General features: G+C 42.4%; 1 protein-coding gene across 1 annotated transcript in view; it reads left to right on the forward strand.

The window, feature by feature from the left end:
- The first annotated feature begins 305 nt into the window (after positions 1–305).
- FRMPD4 (FERM and PDZ domain containing 4) overlaps positions 306–20,939 on the forward strand; it is a 302,810-nt gene continuing 282,176 nt past the window's right edge. The window contains exon 1 of the mRNA XM_065741419.1: positions 306–648. Within this exon, the coding sequence (XP_065597491.1) occupies positions 608–648 (41 nt within the window). The 5' untranslated portion in view covers positions 306–607. The remainder of the gene's footprint in view (positions 649–20,939) is intronic.

Here is a 20,939-nt window from a genome sequence, read left to right on the forward strand (position 1 = left end):
CCCTCCGGGGCCGCCCGTCCCCTCTCCCTCTCACGCGTGCCACCGGCCCCGAGAGAAGCGCGGGTGCCGACAGAGAGAGCCGGGGAGCACCGCGGCGGCGCGCAGCGAGTCCCCGGGGCCCGGCCCGCTCCCGCTCCCGCGGCGCCGCCTCCAGCAGCATCCAGCGGGCGGCGCTCGGCCGGGCAGCGGCCGCCTGCGCCCTCCACTCCTCCACAGGAGCGGTGCGAGGAGAAACTCCCGCTTCCCCACCCTCCGTACACCGCCGCGCTCCTCGTGAGCCGCGACACAGAGGCGGCGGGGGCACGGGCGGACGGCGATCCTTCGGCCGCGCAGCCCCTGTGTCCTGAGTTACCCGAGGAGGGGGCCGGGCAGGCGGAGGAGGAGGAGGAGGAGGAGGAGGAGGGCTGCGTGCGGCTGAACGCCGCTCCTGCGAGATGCTGCAAGCCCAGCTCCCCGCCGGAGGGGGGTAGCAGCCTGTGCCGCCGCCGGCTGCTGCCTGTGCGAGGGCTGTTGCCGCTGCTGGACGCAACCTTCTCCCGACATGGAGCTGCCGCCGCCGCTGCTGGAGTGAGGGAGTGAGCGACGGGCGGAGCGGCCGGCCGCATGGATGGATGTGTTTAGCTTTGTGAAGCTTGGGAAGCTCTCCGGGTAGGTGTCCGCCGGTGATGCGAGCCCAACTTCCCCGGCAGCGGGGCGAGGGGCCGGCTCGGGCGGGGAGACTGCCGGCACCGCTCCGCTCGGGACGGCTCGCCGCCCTCCGCGGGCAGGCGGGAGAGAGCCGTGCCCGCCCGGGAGAGCCGCCGAGAAGGAGCGGCCAGAAGTGTTGCGAGCGAGAGGGGCGGCGGAGGGAGCCGGCAGAGGGGCCGCGGTCGCGGGCAGGGGGACAGCGCCTGGGCGAGGGGTGGGCTGGGAGGGGCGCAACTCCGCGCTGAGCGCGGCTCCTCCACGACGATATTTTTAGAGAGGCGGTGAAATCATCGGCAGATGATGAGCGCTGCCCCTCTTTTTCGCACGGGGAACGCTGGGGAGCGAGTGGAGGGCATGTGCTTCCCACTGCTGCTCGGTGAAGGTATACGCGTTCTCCCGAATACGTCTTCACCGAGCGGCCTCGGAGTTGCGGTCCGTGTCTGCACTGTTGCGCTGGCAGCGAGTTGCCAGGCCCCGGGCTGCCCACAGGGGTGAAGGGGCACAGTCCCCATTAGCCCGATCCTCTGTAGTTAGGGATACTGGAGGGCTAAACCACGCTTTGCCTGGGAGATGTGGTATAAAAGTGCTCGAGCTGTGGGATTTTTTTCAGGGTTTTGGTGTGGATAATCTTCCTAAAGGATTTAGCTTCGATCGCGGTAACCAGGAGTGCTCTGAATTCTTATGATTTTGTGTTGGTACACCATAGTTACCGTAGCCCTTGCTGTCTGCGAGGCACGGAATGAAAGCGTGTGTTATGCAAAAGGAAGGGCCTTGATGAGGAAAGGCAAAGCTGCTGCTTGCTCTGGTGCTGCTCAGGTGGGAGAGTGTCACAGTGATGGATGGTCCTTAGAAACAAATACTGCACGGCTGGAAGTCACTGAGTGCCACAGGTACAAACAGAGCCATTATCCCCCAATTCCCTTTGCTGCGCCTGGCTGTGATTACAGCTCTGTTCTTGGCCCTGCCAGGGCAGAGCAGCTGCTCTCGTTCAAGCACATCATCGTCTCAGCCTGCTCCGAGCGATCTGACGTGAGGTGCAGGCTGGATCACTTCAGTCTGCATGGCGTTCCCTGTTCATGCTCCCAGCTGACACCGCCAGAGCTGTAACTACAGCGCAAACTTGAAGGAGGGGAAAATACGTGAGAACAGACAAGGAGCAGGGCGTGTAGTGTGCTATTTATTTCTAGATAATTGAATGCTTGAGCTCTCGTATTTGTTTGTAAGCTGTATTTTAGATAAGCTCCTGGATCTTCATGTCTCATAGTTGTCATGCTTGAGTTAAGTCAAAGGGATATGCTTCTTGGAGATGTTACTGAGCAAGGTACCTGGAAGTTTTTTTGTACACGTGGTAGGGCTTGGTCTTTCTTGGTGTACAAAGGCTGTAGCTTTCTGCATGCCTGAGGGCATGAACTCTGCCAAAGCTGAGGTTTGTGTTTAAATAATTATGGGCAGATCATGGCATTTCTCCAGAGGGATCTGAAAGTTCTTCTGAAATGAAACCATGAGTTTCAAAGCTTGTGTCCAGCTTCACTGGAATTGAGGATATGAAGCACTCAGAGATCAAGTTTGCTTGTAGATCGCAGCAAATCATTTCTGTACCAAGCTACTCTTTTCGTTTCTAATTTTCTGGTTGTTAAACAACCTAATAGTTTACACAGGACTTTACTTGCAGTTTCCTAGGTAACAGCTAGTTATCTGTTCCAGTTTCGCAAGAGCTTTGTGGAGCAGGTGGGCTTCACTGTAAACCCTGTTTGTAATACCTCAGTGTGTCCAGGTTGAAAGCACCAACACTTCCTCAGCTGTTGGAAGAAAGGCCTTTCTGAAAGAAAGCTCTGATACAACAAACAGTATTTAACTGAGAAGGTGATCTTCAGACAGAGTACCTATAGAAATTTGTTTCAGATTTGGCTGGTACTGAATGTTTTCAAGACTTAGTCTCCTTTCTATTTTACTGTGCATTCAGATCTTCTCATTTGAGGTAGCAAGTCAACTCTTAGTGTTGAAACCAGGGGCTTTGATTCCGCAGGCAGTGACAGAGGCATGTAATGCATGGTGACTGCAAAGGGATACTTCTTAATGCTGTAGTGTAATTATAATATAAATGGTGAGAATTTTATTTTTTCCTTGATAACTTAGTGTCTAAGAGCTCTCACCTAGAATAACCCTAAGATGGAGCATGGACTCTTGAATAATGTCTACCAGATGGAAAATTTGATGTAGCATTAGTTTGCTGTGTTTTAATAATTGGTGCAGTTTTCCATGTGATACCTTGTTTAGAGACTCTCACTTCTGCAGCTCCTTCAGCACTTGTCCACAGTTGCTGTGGAGAGGTGTGCAGAAATGTAAGGAAGCCAAACCGGTTATATGATGGCTGTCATCTGCAAAGGGCAGTAGCTTGTATCTGACTGCCTCTAGGAGGAGGGGAGGGTCCCTTGTTATTTTTGCCATTATGGGTCTGTCACATTGTATTCCATACATCTAATAGAGATGTTCATGATGAAATTTCTATTGATTTGTAAAGACTGGAGATGTCCATTGTGGCACTGAAAACAAAAGCATTGCTTAGAAATACTGTTTGCACTTTCATTGACATAGCTTCTCTCCCTTCCCCTTTTCAGAAATTCGTAGGCTCACAGAATGGCTTAGGTTGGAAGAGACCTGAAAGGTCATCAAGCTCCAACCATCCTGCCGTGGGCAGGAAGCTTGGTTTTGAAAATTCTTGCACAGAATTCTCCACTCATCTAGTAAATAGTTGGCAATAATTGTCTTGGTATAAATTCTGTGGGGCCATTCTCTGTAAAAAAAAAGTTGTAACAACCTGCTCTTTTAATGAATGTCTATATATAGAAAATGATTGCCAGATCTTAATGGATCACGTGTAGCTGCATGAAGCAGGTGAATATTTTTGTAGTGTGGGCTGCATAAGTATGTCCAGTGTGGTAGCATCTGTAATTCAGAAAGGAGGATTAGTAGGATAGATAAAGTGCACACAAAAATTGCTGGATTAGTTTGGATTGGGAGTCTGCCTTGTGCAGTGTTCTCTCTTATTTGCTTTTAGCAGCTGCTTGGAGAAGGAGTAGAAAGAGCGTAAATATGGAGCTGTGATTTTTTACTGCAGGTATGAGGAGTGGAGGAATGCTGCTGCCCTGCCCAGTGTGAAAGGGAGTATGTTCAGACCTAGGTAAACCTGGCAAAGGGCACAGTGTCAGGAATCTAGTCTATATGGGACAGATGAACCATGGAACAATAGGCTGGAACAGTGAACAGGTGTTGGCAAAAGTTTAAAGCCTGTATTCGTGGAATGTATGTTTGGTTAGAAAGTCAGCAGTATCTCTTCTGGTGATGCCCATTAAGATTCAGTTTCAGAACTTTCACAACAATACAGAACTTTCACACATCTGTCCAGGTACCACCCTCATGAGTGATGATAGTGACCCTCCAGATTGGGGCCATCATTAACAGTAATGCTAATCTGTGATAGGTGGTAGGTAAATTTAGCATAACTGGATCTTAGGTTTTGTGTTACTGTTGTTATTGTTGAGTTCCTTCGATTTATTCTGCAGAAAGTGGCTGTGAGTAGACATATTCCTACTGTGCTCCATGAGATCAACTTAATGACAGAGCAGCCCTAAATTCCTGTAAGATCTTTCCCTGTGAGGTGGAGATAGGGACCCTCACAGGGTCCTTTTTCATTGAGGGGGGTAAATCTAATATTGTCATCTTTTGTGCTTGTCTTAGTGTAGCTAGCCATCCATGATCAGGTAGAATGACTTGCTGCCTTCTCAAACAATTGTACTTCTGGGTCTTCACTGCTTATAAAAGTGAAACAAATCAGTACAAAGTTTGAGTCTCGGTCTTAAGCTTTTTGTCTAATTCTGTAGCCTTTGCAGCCCTGCTCTCACCTTCTGTTCTCAGTAGGCCTCCTGTCTTTAGCTGTCTTATCAAGCTGGGGTGAAAGGTTTGCTCCTAAAAATCTATGAAGTCAGAAGGTGTGTTTGTAGGCTGTGGGTGTGAGGCCCTGCTTTTATGGTGATCAAGATTGCTTGGCTTTGTGGTCTAGTTGTTTGTATGTGGCCAAGAATAGGTATTTCTTCCAGGTTTTATATTCCAAGATGATTTAGTTTGTTTGTTGACTTTTTTTTCAAAGCAATATTAGGAGATTTCTGGATGCTTGTTGTCGGTTTGTCAGAATGTCTTTCTTTGCTCTTGAGTTTCCTTATCACTGTGCTAATTTGCTGTGGTGTTTGTAAAAGCACCTCAAGGGAGACTCACTTAAAAGTATACATAAGTTACTGAAGTGATAGTATGTACTATTATTGGAATACTTTTTATCAGTGCTCTTTGGAATGGCAATATCATAGCTTGTAAGTTACTTTCAGTATTTACAAAAGAATGTGTCAGTAAGAAACCCTATGATTATCTTCTTTTTTTTTTAATGTTCAAAGAAGGTAATTTAATCCTAAAAAGGATTTTATTATATTGGATGATAATTCAAGTAACCGTAAATTCATTTCACCTTTCCTTCTGTGCTACATTTAATGAAACATTTATCCATTCATATTAATATAAAAGCTTTACCTTATATTTTATTATTCATCTATTTTGTTAGCTGGCACATAATAAAGATATGTGCTTTAGTGGCTACGGTGTTAGTAATATTCTATGGTATAACAGCTTCAGCAGTTTAGAGATTTATTAAAAACACTCCTTATGTTATGGACTGCTGTAAACTTGTCAAGTTGCCAGTGAATGATGATGCAACTCTTCTAAATATGTGTGTTCTCTAAATACTGTTTGCTTAGATACAGTGCTTAAAGGATGTGACATGAGGCAACTTTATTTCTTGAAGTATTTGGGAAGGAAAAAAAATTGAAACTCAAAGTCCACAGGTAATATTTTTAATCCTCTTCTTTCCCTAATAATTACAGAATAGGATGGAATGACAACTTAGAAGTTATGAATTACGAACAATCATGGCATGTGCAGTATAATTTTTGGTATCTTTCTTCTGTGGTGTCAAGCCCTTAGTGACAGGGTTGAATCAGGAATGTGGGAATTATTTCTTTTATCATCACAACCAGTTCTAATGTTTTTGTATTTGTACTTCTAAGTCAATCTGATCGTTAATGTTCTCATACAGTTTGAGAAGTTGTACAGAATCATAGAATGGTGTGGGTTGGAAGGCACCTTGGTCATCATCTGTTTCCAACCCTCCTGCCCAGGGCTGCTGTCCACTAGCTCCAGTTGCCCAGGGCCCCATCCTATTTAGTTTTCAACACTTTCAGAGATGGGGCACCCACAGCTTCTCTGGGCAGCCTGTGCCAGTGGCTTGCCTCCATTATCGTAAAATACTTTTTCTTATATCTGATCTAAATCTCCCCTCTTTTACTTTGAAACTGTTTCCCCTTGTTCTGTCACCACAGAACCTGCTGAAGAGTCTATCCCCTTCTTTCTTGTAGCCCCCCTTTAGATACTGACAGGCTGCTCTCATGCCTGCTTGGAACCTTTTCTTCTCCAGGCTGAATAGCTCTGGCTCTCTCAGCCCATCATCACAGGCAAAGTGTCCCATCCCTTTGATCATTATTGTAGCTCTCCTCTGGATATGCTCCAACAGGTCCATGTCTTTCCTGAACTAAGGACACCACATCTGGATGCAGTACTTCAGGTGAGGCCTCACCAGCACTGAGTAGTGGGGCAGGATCACTGCTCTTGCCCTGCTGGCCATACTTCTCATGCAGCTCAGGATACGATTACCTTTCTGGGCTTCGAGAGCACATTCCTGCCTCATGTCCAGCTTCCCATCTACCAGTACCCCCAAGGCTGTTTTGTCAGGGCTGTGCTCAATCCTTTTGTCCTCCAGCTTGTACTGATAGTGAGGGTTGCTGTGATCCAGGTGCAAGACTCTGCACTTGGCTTTGTTGAACCTCATGAAATTCTCCTGGGTTTTTAGAAACCTGCTGATTTTGTTATCAGTCTGAAAGATTCATGTGGGAAATTCCAGTTAAATTGAAGGATATTCCTAAAACATTACAGAAATGCAAAATGAGGGTTTCTTTCCATATTTTATAACATTCTAGGTCATTATGGAAATGCAGCAAGCTATTTGTAGAAAATATAAACCATTACCTGAAATAATGAGGGGAAAATATATATTCTCAGCTCTGCTGGTAATATGGCAGAGAAGGGGTTTTTTGCTATTCTTGACAGCATTTTCATGTTATGTCAGTGTATCACAGCTGAGTATCTGACTGATGGGATGAAGTAAAATCATGCTGGAGCTAACACCACTTATAAAAATAAGCCATCGTCTGGGAAGGATGCAAAAAAATTGAATGTGAAAAAGGGAAAAGTGATTTTGGTTAACAGTGACATGCTCAAGTAGCTCTGTTAAAAAGGATGAGACCATTCACATGTACATGAAATTAGTCATTTTCAAGACTGCTTGCGTATACCCTATTTGATTCTAAAGCAAGATGGAAATTTTTGGTGCTTGTAAGAAATCAGAGTTTGAAATATAGGGAACAAGAAGGGACTTCTGTTAATATGAAACTCTACTTAAAGCTACTTCTAATAATCATGAGAAATCACGAAGTTTTTCTGAAGTACCTTTAGTAGTTGGGTAGAGATAGTGATAGGAGGATGGTTGGACTAGATGATCTTATAGGTCCTTTCCAACCTTATGAACTTATGAACTTATGAACTTATGAAGATACTTTTGAACTCAAAGGATTGTACAGGTTTTGAAGGAATGTTATATGAAGACTTTGAAAAGAATATGTGAGACTCTGTTTCTGGTAATTATTCCATTGACTTGAAATGAAGTAAACAACAGTACCAACAGTATAAATTTTAATAATTAATTGCCTGCTGAAGTCTCAGTGAATTCAGCAATGCTGAAATTTTATATGTGTATGAAAGTACATTTGAACTGGAAAAATAAAGTACTCCAGGACTTAAAATTGCCTCCTACCTAAATCAGGATCTAGCTTGTTAGAAATCTTGTTAGAAATGGTGATTGACTTGGCTGTTTTTGCAACTGTTTTAAGTTTTATGGCTTTGTATAAAATACTTTATTTTCTTCTTCAATTCTCTTATTATCATCAGGGGCTACAGCACAAGATTTCATTTTAACTACTGTGAATTTAGTGAGGGGAATTGTCAGGTATTGTTTTTAGTTTAGGGAGTTTGAGAAGATGAGGTACCTTGCAGGATTTTGGCATTCATTGGTAAAATGGAGGTTAGTACAGAGGAAAAGAAAGATGGTGGAGAGAAGGAATGTTTGACTGTAAGCTTAAGTTTTAAGAGGGAATCCCTTTCTGATTTAATTCTCAGTGGTATTTTGGGTTTAGATTATTTTTTTTTTAAGATATCAATAAATACAAAAGGCATGTATATGTCAGTTGATGGAAAACGCTTGGTGATTTTCATTAACAACCAGAAAAGCCAAGGAAGTTTCTCCTGTGTTCTTCAGGATTTTATTTTTGTGTTATGTACGTTTTGTGTTAGTGGGTTTTTGGCTTTTTACGGGGGGCAGAGGGGTGGACTGGATTTTCCATTTTATTGTAAGTTTCTACTCTTTAATTTATGATTATGTTGCTCTAGATTTGACAGTGCTTGTATTTTAGAGAGCAAAACAGCCATTGTACTGTGGCTGTGAATGTTCCTTGAAGTTTTTAGTGGCTGCATCAACAGTGTAGAATAAACCAGGCATGTTACAAATCCGAGGTGTGTTATTTCGCTTGAACTCTGTCTTTGATTGAAATAGAGCAGAGGAGAACTGAGGAAAAATCTGGAAATTGTCTGTATCTACAAAATTGCTAGTGCTGAGATGTCTCATATCCACCCAGAAGACTGAACAAGGGCACTGACTTGGACCTGCTGTAAATTAGACTATTACAACCTTGGTTTTCTTGATGCATCCATATTACAACATGAACCTCAAGAGTGGGGAGGTGACAGCTGCACAGAAGCCCAAAAGGTGCTGAAGTTCAGATTTGTCTTTGCTTGCGGCATTAGTCCTTTATGCCCACAAAAAGTTACTAGCAGTACCCTTTAATGCCTCATCTGCTCTAGCAAGATGTGGGCTCTTTGCTCAGTGGCTCAGTGTGTAGTGGGTTGCAGTGCTTCAGCTGTTCCAACTTTGGAAAAGACAAGTGTCACTCGTTTGGAATGTGTGATGTGACTAATCAAGTCCAAGTGCAGTTAATGTATTCAGGCAGAAGTGATCAACATTCACTCACAAGTGTTTTGACTGAAGTTACTAATCGAAGTCATGCTTTAAAGGTATCTGCTTTTCTTGTTTTTATTTATTTTTTAATGGGCTGAAAACCTCAGGTGATCTTAACTAAAACATTTGTTTTTATCTTTGAATATATAAATGTATATATATATATTTTTTTCCTAGGGTAAAGAAGCAGACAGCTTTCTCATTAGGTTGGCTACCTGCCTGAGTTTTCAGTTTGCATTCTGCATTGTATGCTGCCTGTGATATTTACAAGGGGCAGTTTTCCTCTGCCAGGGCAGAGAGTCAAGAGGGACGAAGAACTGCATGAGGGGAATGTTCTGTACTTCACAACTCTGCTCTGAGGGCAGAGTGAATAGGGGCTGGAGCGGATAATAGGGGAGGAGTGGCAGAGGACAGGAGACGGAAGAAACTGAAGAAAGAAAGTTAATGATTGCTGCATTGAAGGAGAGCTTATTTGTCATGAGCGTACTGAAGCAATTGTTCCAGGCTGGCTGAGCTTTATGCGAAGATGAACTTGCATTGTTGTCTACGTAGGAGTTTATTTGCTCCATAATGCTGCCTGAATTAATTGGTGTGTTGTAATCTGTGTGACTGCTATGAGGGAAGAGAAAGGAAGAATTAATTCAGCATTAAAACAGAGAACCTTTTTTTCTGTTTTCTTTTTTTGATTAGTCACTTTGTGGATCTACCCTTCCCTGGGGTGGATCTCTGGCAACTAAATTACTGGAACATGAAATAAGGAGGTCCCTGATTTCCTGTGCTCTGGCTACATTTGGAAACACTGTGACTAGGAAGGTATTCTTTCTCAGGGTGAGCCTCAGCCCCCACTCTCCAGGAGTGCTGTGGATTGTGACTTTATTATTTTTTTCCCCTAAATGCAGATAACTTTACTACAAATTTTATAGTAATTGGGAATGCGCTTTACTGTGGCTTGAAAAGACACAACCAAAAACGTTCATGCACACATAAAAACAACCAACCTAAAGCCCCTCAAAATCAGAAAGCATATGGAGGAGCTGAGAATGTGGGGAAGAGTTAGGAGTAGACTCCCAGTGCAGGAGTGCACTTCCATCGTGTGGTTAACCTGGTGTAACAGCCAACGCCAGTAGGCCTCACAAGGCTGTGAGATCTGATCTTTACCGTCTTGTGTTTTTTTTTCTCTCACCTTTTTCCCTATAAAGCTTTACATGCACCTTACATCATAGTGAGCTACTCTGGGGACTGAGGCCAGCAGAAAACTGATTGATGGTATATTTCTTTTCCTGATGGTATTTAACAAAAGCAAGTGTAGAGTCTTGCACCTAGGGAGGAATAATTGCATGCACCAGTACAGGCTGGGGGATGACCTGCTGGAGAGGAGCTCTGTAGAGAGGGACCTGGGTTGACGACAGGTTTACGACAGGTTGACCATGAGCCAGCAGTGTGCTCTCGTGGCCAAGAGGGCCAATGGCATTCTAGGATGCATTAAAAAGAGCGTGGCCAGCAGGTCAAGGGAGGTGATCCTCTCCCTCTACTCATAGGTTCATAGGTTCATAAGGTTGGAAAGGACCTACAAGATCATCTAGTCCAACCATCCTCCTATCACTATCCCTACCCAACTACTAAATCAAATCCCTTAGCACCTCATTTAAACGCTTCTTGAACAGCGCTAGGGATGGTGCCTCAACCACCTCCCTAGGCAGGCCATTCCAGTGCCTGACCACTCTTTCAGAAAAAAAATGTTTCCTCAGGTCTAATCTAAATCTTCTCCGGCACAACTTGTGGCCATTCCCTCTCGTCCTGTCATCATTTATCAGGGAGAAGAGGCCCATCCCCTCCTCACCACAACCCCCCTTCAGGAAGTGGCAGAGTGCAATAAGGTCTCCTCTGAGCCTCCTGTTCTCCAGACTAAACAATCCCAGCTCCCTCAGCCGCTCCTCATAAGACTTGTGCTCCAGACCCCTCACCAGTTTTGTTGCCCTTCTCTGAACACGCTCCAGGGCCTCAATGTCCTTCTTGTAGTGAGGGGCCCAAAACTTAACACAGTACTCGAGGTGCGGCCGTACCAGAGCTGAGTACAGGGGGATGATCACCTCCCTGCTCCTGCTGGCTACACTATTTCTAATACAGGCCAGGATGCTGTTGGCCTTCTTGGCCACCTGGGCACACTGCCGGCTCATGTTAAGCTGAGCATCAACCAACACCCCCAGATCCTTTTCCTCTCTACATTCTTCAAGCCATTCTGCCCCAAGCCTATAGCATTGCATGGGGTTATTATGGCCAAAGTGCAGGACCCGGCACTTGGTCTTATTGAACCTCATCCCATTGAGCTCAGCCCAGCTATTCAGCCTATCCAAATCCCTCTGAAGGGCCTCCCTACCCTCAGGCAGTTTGACACATCCTCCCAGCTTGGTGTCATCTGCAAACTTACTGAGGGTACACTCAATTCCCTCGTCTAGGTCATCAATAAAGATATTAAACAAGATGGGCCCCAAAACTGACCCTTGGGGGACACCACTCGTAACAGGACGCCAGCTGGACTTAACTCCAATTAACCACTACCCTCTGGGCACGGCCCTCCAGCCAGTTCTCCACCCAGAGAAGAGTGAACCTGTCCACACCACGGGCTGCCAGTTTCCTCAGGAGAATACTGTGGGAAAATACTCTGCCCTGGTGAGGCCTCATCTGGAGTACTGTGTCCAGTTCTGGGCTCCCCAGTATGGAAAAGACAGGGATCTCTTGGAAAGAGTCCAGCAGAGGGCCACAAAGATGGTGAAGGGCCTGGAGGATCTCCCCTATGAAGAAAGGCTAAGTGAACTGGGTCTCTTTAGCCTTGAGAAAAGAAGACTGAGAGGGGACCTGATCCAGGTTTATAAATATCTGAGGTGTGGGGGACAAAGTGGCGAGGCCAGACTCTTTTCAGCAGTGTGTGGAGACAGGACAAGGGGAAATGGACAGAAGCTGCAGCACAGGAGGTTCTGCACGAATGTGCGCAAGAACTTCTTTATGGTGAGGGTGATGGAGCACTGGCACAGGCTACACAGGGGGGTTGTGGAGTCTCCTTCTCTGGAGATATTCAAGACCCGCCTGGACACCTACCTGTGTGACCTGGTGTAGGGAACCTGCTTTGGCAGGGGGTTGGACTCAATGATCTCTTGAGTTCCCTTCCAACCCCTATGATTCTATGATTTAAACTGCCCTGGAGGAAGTGTTTGGAGGATGTGGCCTCAGGGAGCATGATGGCAGGAGGGGAAGTAAAGCAGGGCTCCTTTGGCAAGCTCTGTTATGTTGAGTTGGTAGTGTGAGAGGTGTGGTATGGTAGTAGGAGCTGCTACAGGAGGTTGTGGAGAAATATATTCCCATTCTAGTTGCCTGTGGGGAGGCTGTGTGAGAACCCCACACATGAGAGGTTTTTGGGGAGAGGCAGGCATCCTGGTGGAGATGGGTGGGTTGAGAAGAGGCTGCTTCAGCTCCTCTGAAGTTCAGTGCATCTTTTCTGGCTCCTCTGGCCATCTCCCTTTCTACCCTCTCCTGCATTTGGCGCCTGTTAGCCTGCCTTTGAGTAATGTGGCTTTGCCTGAACACCTGCAAAACCAAGTACTCTCAAGATGCAGCTTTCAAGCACCTTGTGCATCCTGATGTACCTAGGAAGGATCCCAGACCTTCCTAGCACTGCAATATGATTTAATAAGCAGGAGGGCAGAGCAGTTGTCCAAGGCATTAATTCATGTACTGTAGGAGATGAACTGTCCAGGACAAATTAGGGACATGTTGTTTAAATAAATTATTTATTTTTCACTAATGAGCATGTATGTTCATCTCAGTAAACTTGTGGTTATATGCTTTTCATGTACAAGTTCTCCAGGTTCTGGAAGCTGTCTAATGAGCTACATAATTTTCAAATGCTCTGATTCTGAACTGAGAAATGACATTACTTAAAGAATATACTGTAGTGCATCTCTGCTGCTTCTGAAACCACAAAAAACTAGTTGAAGAGTATTAGTGGCCTGTTTTTCAAATGCTCTTTATTTTTAAGCTGGAAATTGAGGTTTTATAGATGTATTAATTAGCCTGATTATTATTTTTTTTTCTTTTTGAACTTCAAACACTGTGGTTATTTCTTTTTGAACACAAAGAGAAGTATACTTCAAGGAGTTTATATACAGCAAATTTTCAGTTCCCGACATTTCTTCTGTAATTCCTTATACATATAAGGCATGTCAGCAGCCCTTATCTATTGCTGAGGTGCTTTGTGATGTTTACCTTCCAGCTCGTATTTACAGCACTGAAAATGTAAGTGAGAGAAGGTGGTGGTATCAGTCTGGATTACTAATGTTACTTTGTAAGTAATTCTTGGAGTGTAATCAGTAGGAGGAGTACAGGTCTGTTTTGCTTTAGTTAACATGTTTAATCCACCATCTTCCAATATCTTTCTTTTATGTTAATTTTCTGTTGCTAGATGCCAAGTATATAGATAAATTGTTTAATGCATTTAAGTACAGCCTGCTACATAAAGCCTAAGGGGGAGGAACTTTCACTTTTCTAGAAGTTAGTGCGTCATCTTTTAGCTCAGCAGAAGTACTTTGTATTAATGGCAAAATACACTGCTGTTGATCTGCTTTTGGCTCTCTTTTCTAGAGTACAGCTTGACCTCACAGTATTCTCTGGCCTTGAAGCAAAAAGCGCATGCTGTGGAAATACTTCCCTTTCATTGATGTTCATTAGCCACTAATATTGGAGATCATACTGTTTTCTCATACTATGTTCTGCTTCTCGAAAGGGAAAATCCTGTTCTCACATTAGACATTTAAAATGTTTATTTCACAGGACAAGATAAAGCAGCATTAGTTTAATTTTTCAAATGGTTCATAGTTTGGTGCTGCAATGAGCAGCATTGTAATTAGAAGGCACAGCACCTATCTCCCTGTGCATTAGCTCAAAATGGCTGAAATTGATTTCAGCTGCATAAAATATGACAAGATCAACATGTGTTTACCAAGCTGCAATGACAGCAGCTGACATTTATTCTCTCCAGTGCTCAAAATATTCTTTTTCCAGCTCCAAATCTGGTGGAAAGTGGAGAACAGTTTGTCTCTGATTTTCTCTGGTATAGTTTGCTGCTTTATATCCCCTTCCCCAGTTAGTTTTCTCGTGCTAGATCCCCTTTTCCTAATGGGTACTTGATGCAGACTCACAAGTTGTCGGAGGAAGTAAGTTCACTCTTATTTTCATTTCATCTCTGCACAAGTTAGGTAAATAAAGACAGTATTGGCTGTCTCATGTTTCAAATCCAATCATTTTATTCCCTCTTCACTTGCTCATTTTTGACTTTGTGGACAGTGTGATAACAGCTCTTATAATTAAATTGTTATTTGTTAATATTTTTTTCCCCATACCAAACTGTATAGACATTGCATAGGCTAAATAACCCTGTGTACCGTGTTGCTTTATTCACTAAGAAAATAACACTGTAACTTGAATCCCAGGCAAAGCCTTCTCTTCAAGCTGATCGGTTGGTCTGGATTCATCTGGTAGGAGGACTTATGCATCCCAGATATTGGCTCTTTTTGTGTAGTCAGCCACACATGGCCCCAGGTACCCAGAGTGGTAGAAGCAAGGAAGCTCCTGGGACACAGAGCTGCAGTAGCTCCTGTATGTGTATTTAACACCTGCGTCAGGTTGACTGAAGGAAGGAAACCTGCTATATAGTTTTGGGTCAGCTTCCTCTGCTGATGGAGTGCTTCTGAATGTGACAGTTCTCAGGCTTGGCAAATTCTTCATCTGGAATGTAAAATTTGCATTACATTTGCAGATGACATGATTTGCTCTCCAAGCTGGCAGGCTTAGTCTAACCACTGATTTGGGTAATTTGCTGAATAATGAGTGTTAATTATGATAAAGTAGTTGAGTGTAAGGGTATAGGAGTGTGTAAATGCACTGATACACACACATATGCCCATACTTACACTGTATATTTCCTATAAAATATATAGCAAAGCCTCTTTAAAATGTAGCAGTCATTTGAGAGGCAACACCCACCTTTCCATATTCAAGACTTTCATAACTCATGGCTGTTTTGTTCAAGTCTACAGCTTCATGGTAAAAGAAAACATATTACTTCATCTCTATGGTAAGGTTTAGTGTGTGGTGACTTGTTTAGCATTTTTTGATGTTTATCAACACATACAGAAAACACAAGTACTCTGTAACAGTGATAGTGGCCAAATGAAGGGAAATTTTATTCATGCACTTATCAGGCACTAACCCTTTCTCAGCTTGCTTTTGAGACTGGATCATAGAATTCTGATGTGAACTGTAAGAGGGAATGGTTCTTCCAAAGGAAGCCAGTGGTTCTGAGTACCTCTGTATTTCTTTTTTATGGACTGCTTACTGGAGAAAAAAAAGTAACCGAAGAAATTTTTTTTTCTATTTTATTTTCCACTTAGAAGTTACTGTTGGATTGTCATGATTGTCTGTAAACTAATGGATTCTGACTTCTAAACATTAATGCCAAACCATGAGCTGATTTTGAAAATGTGTGCAACCTTTGGTATTACATTACTACAGTTAGGTATTGGAGCTTATTTAAGGGTGTTCTGCAGGACATATTATTCCCACATGGAATTGTTTTAAAACACAGTTTTCTGGTGCATCTTCAAAGATACTTGTTCACACTAAAATAAAAAAAAAAAATTACTTTTTACCTCTTGGTTTTAAAATCTGTTCGCTTTCCTCTCTCCTGTGTCCCTATAGTGATTCTGATTGATTGCAGAGGCACTTGGTGGTGACAGAAGAGTGGATCACCTGCAGTCTGCTCAGCTGGCTTCTGGATTTAGCCAAAAGTCTGCTCCCTTGGATGGGAACAGCACCAACATTGTCAACTGCGTCTTCTTAATTTTTTTTCCTCTGGTTTCATCTTAAGCAGGTAAAGATGGCTGCAGGAATGCTTCTGCTGAGGATGTTTAGTGTGGCATATCTGCTAATAATTTGGATGGAATACTTCAGACTGTTTGTGCACGTTGCCAGGTTATAGCTTCTTAACTATTTGAAGGAAAAATAACAACTTTGTATTTTTCTGGATGTGGAAAAAACCTGTTAGCATTCAGTGCAGTGTTCCTTTCAACCCTTGTGGACTTATCAGTATTTTTTTGGAATTAGTTTGTGTTCTTCTCTATAATAAGAAATCAACATCCAGGGAGATGTCCATTCTTACCTTGAATGTTGTGTTTAGTTTCAGGTAGTTGGTTTTTTGTTATTATTTTTTTAAAGAAAAAATAGAGAATAAAAACTATGGGAGAGGAAAAGCTTCTACATGATGATGTATTCCAAAATTTGGGAACTGGTTAAAAGAAAGGGACTTTATGCATAGAAGAAATGCTAAGTCATGCTAAGTTATGGCTTGAACTAGTGATTGAGCACCTGGTGGGAGGGCAGAGCCAACCTAGGGGAGCTCAGGTGCATGCAATGTACCTGAGTGACCAGAAGGGGTGGAGCCAGGATCTACCCCTTCCCAGACCTCGTTTAGGTTTGGCAGTGGAAGCAAGACTATTTTGCTAGAGATACCTGCCTACCTGAGGCCTTCTGAAGATAAGTGGATTCTTTCCTTTGTTCCTATGCCCACAGCTGTTGCATTTGAGCAAGTCCTCACTGCAGCCTATGAGCTTGCCACTCTGCTTGTCATTGCTGCGCTTTCTGTTGTTTTATGATACAAATTTTGGTGTGAGATGCAATGAGAAGTTTGGATTTACCTTTTTAATCAAAAGCTAGAGCTCCTGAACAATTAACTTTTGATTTGTAGTTATACTCTTTGCAGAACTTAGGTACCATCATGAGTCAGATTTCTCTGGAAGTTTAGAGGCTGATCTACGATACAGCGTGTTAGACTATACACTTCTGTGGACCATAGTTCAACTTTTAGTTGATTACATTAGGCAAAAAAAGGTTGAAAGATCAGTTTACTACAAATCTCAGCTATGACTGGCTGTAGTATGAACATGTAGACAAGGAAAATCTTTTAAAACAATTTACTTTGTTGGTAATTACTGTGTTTGGGCCTACTAATATGTTACTGCAAAGAAAATGCATACCTTGCTACATTTATAAATGTAGTTGGAAAAAGTCTTCTCGTTTATTTTCTACAGATTATGGGGCATTGTACTTATTTCTCAATAGAAACTGTAGTTTTGCAAGGTTTACAGTCTCTATGAGTGTTTATATCTGTCGGGGAAAGGAAAATAATGGAATTCTATCACATTTTTTCCACGCAGCGAGGAAAATACCGTTGAAGTGTTGAGAGCCTGAAAAATCAGCAGCTGGATGGCTGATGGAAAATGATGTAATGATGACTTGTGTTTAGATTTCTCTGGGACCTTTTTCTTTTGTAGTTTAAATGTCTGTTTATCTGTAAGAACTGCAGAATTCAGAACACATAGAGGGCAAAGAGGTAACTTAGGGATCTCCCTACATTTGCAACTTGGTATGTTAGGTGGTTTCATGTATGTTAACTTGCAATTTGTGTGAGCTTATAAGCACAATTTTTGGACTTGTGTGTCTACAAGCCATGTAGAATCACTTGCTTTTGAACAAATCTTCAGAAAGTAGAACAGCTGAATAACTGTTTCTAAAATGGCCTCTTAAGCTTTACAAGTGTCAAGAAACTTTGTTCTCACAGAAAATATCTTTAATTATGGGAATTTACACATAATTCCTGATGCTATTAAGTGTTCCAGACAAGTTCATGTTGACTAATGCAGCATACCAGATGTCTCCGATGAGCAGGTCTGGGAAACAGTTTGGCTGTCTCTAGTAGAAAGCATCAGTAGGAACAATAGTGTTTGAGAATTTTTGTCCTTTGGATTTGTGCATTTCATATTTCCCTCTGGATGTCTGAACTAACGTCTGTCATTCCTGAGTACCAGGCATTAGGATGTTCCAGGGAGAAAGAATGAGTCCAAATACAGGAAAGAAGATGGAGCTGTAAAGATTGTAATGGCTGACTGTTGATTAGTCCTAACTAGTGGGGTTGCCTGCCTCAGAAAAGAGAGTACTCTGTTTCCACTTTCTTTTCCTGTGTAGCTGTGGTTTTTATTCTCTCTTACTAACACAATTGTGCAGGCAGTCCTGGGAGCTGCTGTTGGGTTAGGGCTTCCTCCTACCAATGCTCCCAAGTGCGTGGCATTTTGCAGCTTCCCTCCAACATTGCCATAAACTCTCAAGTTGTGCTCTTGGACAGAGGTGCCTAAATATTGTTCCACTCTTCCTACCTCATCCTTTGTCTCTAGTCTACTCCCAGTTTGTAGCATATATCTCCTACATTCCGGAGAAAACCATAGGTTATTTTACTTGTTCTCTTTCCCACTCAGAGATAAGGTTTTCTATAGTGCTTTTATTAGAGGACAGTCACAAGTTTCCGTGTTGATTTGAAACAATACCAGATAAAATGTTCCAAATCCAGCAAGATTCCCAAGAACATAGCTGTCAGAATATTGTTTTGACAGCTTCTGCCAAAATGATAGAAGAAGGCTACAGTACTGGTAACTATGGTTTTCTCAAAATAGAGCTCCAGTGCAGTATGATATTGCACTGGAAGAGTAAGCTACTGTGCAGTTGGCTTTTTATCACCTTCCTTTTCCCCTTCTTGTTCTTTGATGCCAATGTCAGTACTAATTAAAACAAAACATCAAGAACAACCACAAAAACTGAACACCCCTGTTAAGTTATTGGTTTAATTATGAAAAAAATATATTTATATATATAAATTATTAAAACATGTTCTAAGCTTGAAAATGAATGTCTGTTGTGCCAGAAAGATATCCAAATATGAACTTCAAACGATATTACTTTTTTTCCTGATACATTGCTGCTTTTCCCTCTCATATGCACCAGCTTTACAGAACTAAAATTAGTAGTGGACAGGGTGAAAAATAAACTGGAAGCAATTTCAATTCTGTCCTTGGAAGTTATGTGGCCTTTTGTGTTGAGCAATGAAACAAGATAAATCACTGCCATGGTTACTGATTTGTATTTCCTGTAGTGTGCTCTTACTACAGTGACACATAACTGGTAGTTTGGAAGAACTTTCTTTGTAGCTGCTCTTTGATCTTTTCGGGAAAAGCTGCTTTTGGTAGTTTCCACATCGTGGTGTTGTTGTGATATGCCATGTGCCTGCTATGCCAGAAGAGGGAGCACAAACGAAGACCTTGTTGCCAAAGTATTAGGTTTATATCCTGAAGACTAATCAGGAACCATGGAAGTACTGAGGTCAAGCGCATTAAGTCAGAGTACCTTATTCTGTTAGAAGTATGTGCACAAAGAGAAGGTAGTAATGAGCCTAATGAAGGCTATAAGAGAGGGAAATGAGCACACTGCCTATTGAAGAAATGAAAAGGTTAGTAAAAACATTGCTTGGCATGAGGCCTTTTAAAACAAAACTGAATGTATAGATCAACTTCAAATAACAGGTTTAGTAAACCAGTTCAGTGACTGTGCTTGATTTTTAAGTTTGGCAATGTTTCTTAGGAATCAAAAATGATTTATGTGTTATTGTACAGACCAAATCTGTTGGATACCTGAGAGCTTAATTCTTGTTAGAGCTTATTCAAATGCAGTTTGAGTTAAGTTCTTGGGTCATAATGTAGGTCCTATAGCACGTTTGTAAAGATATATATATATAAAGATGAAAACGCTAATTTGTAGGGTTGCTAATTTTCATATTTGTGGATATATACAAATATTGCACATATGTATTTATGTAAAAATCCACAGTTGTTATTTGTAAAAATTCTTAGTATTTGTCCTTTTATAAATTTCTTATGATAATACAAACTATGTGATGAGCATAGATGTGCATAAAACTAGTCAGTAATGGCAAATGTGCAAGGGTACTGATGAGGTATTGATTAAAGTTCACAAATTGTTCTCCTTGATGTAGACAATTAACATTTAGCTCCAAAGACCTGTTGACAGATACAAACTGCTTCCTGCTCAGATTAATAGATATTTCAAGAGTATAGTCATCTGCGTTTTTAATTTTGGGTGCATTAGCTTACTCAAGGAGTGTGATGTTGGTAAATGATATTTTAGAAATGGTAATGAAAAAGTAAAGCCACTGATGTATTATTTTCTTGTATTCTTGGTGTGTTTATTTTTATTTATTTTGTTTGTTTTGATTTCTGTTTATTGTTGGGCTAGGACTCAGAATTTCATGTCTGGAGCTATTTGCTTTATTACCTTAGATGTGCTGTTTCCAATGTTATGCTCATAGACTTAATAAGCTAATCCAGGAAACTAAAGCAGAACTGTCATTTTGAAGCTACTCAGCTGAAGACTCTTTGAAATCAGTTTAGAAAGCTCCAAGACTATTTCTGTTTTCTCTTTAAAGATGTGTTGATGTGTTCTGCTGTTACTGGTCCCCTTTAGTAGAGGATGTGTTACAGAAAGGTTGCCTCTGAGAAATCCACTGAAAGTTACACCCCAAATGGGCATAATTTACATTTAGGAATGATGCCAGTCTGTGCATGATTTAAGGATGCCCTTTTTCCTAAGATACATTTTTCTTAATCCATATAGTGCTAAATTTAGAGAAAGTGTGCTTCAGTACTTGAGGAAAAGAGCACACAAGGAACCCAAGTACTGGAGTCCCTGCTGATATCTCAAGACATAACAGATAGGCATCACTGAATTAGGAATGAATCACAGAATTGCAGAATTGAAGGGGCTGGAAGGGACCTCTAGAGACCATCCAATCCAACCCCCCTGCCAAAGCAGCTCCCTAGCCCAGGTTGCACAGGTAGGTGTCCAGGTGGGTCTTGAACGTCTCCAGAGAAGGAGACTCCACCACCTCTCTGTGCTGCCCGTGCCAGTGCTTCATCATCCTCAGTGAAGAAATTCCCACGCACATTTGTGCAGAACTTCCTATGCATCAGTTTGTGGCCATTTCCCTTTGTCCTATCACCACACACTGCTGAAAAGAGTTCAACCTCATCCCTTTGCCTCCCGCTCCTTAGATATTTATAGACATGGATCAGAT

Source organism: Cyrtonyx montezumae, unplaced genomic scaffold, assembly GCF_038088225.1.
Source record: "Cyrtonyx montezumae isolate F1298 unplaced genomic scaffold, pur_monq_1.0 scaffold_3, whole genome shotgun sequence".
Classification (NCBI taxonomy): domain Eukaryota; kingdom Metazoa; phylum Chordata; class Aves; order Galliformes; family Odontophoridae; genus Cyrtonyx; species Cyrtonyx montezumae.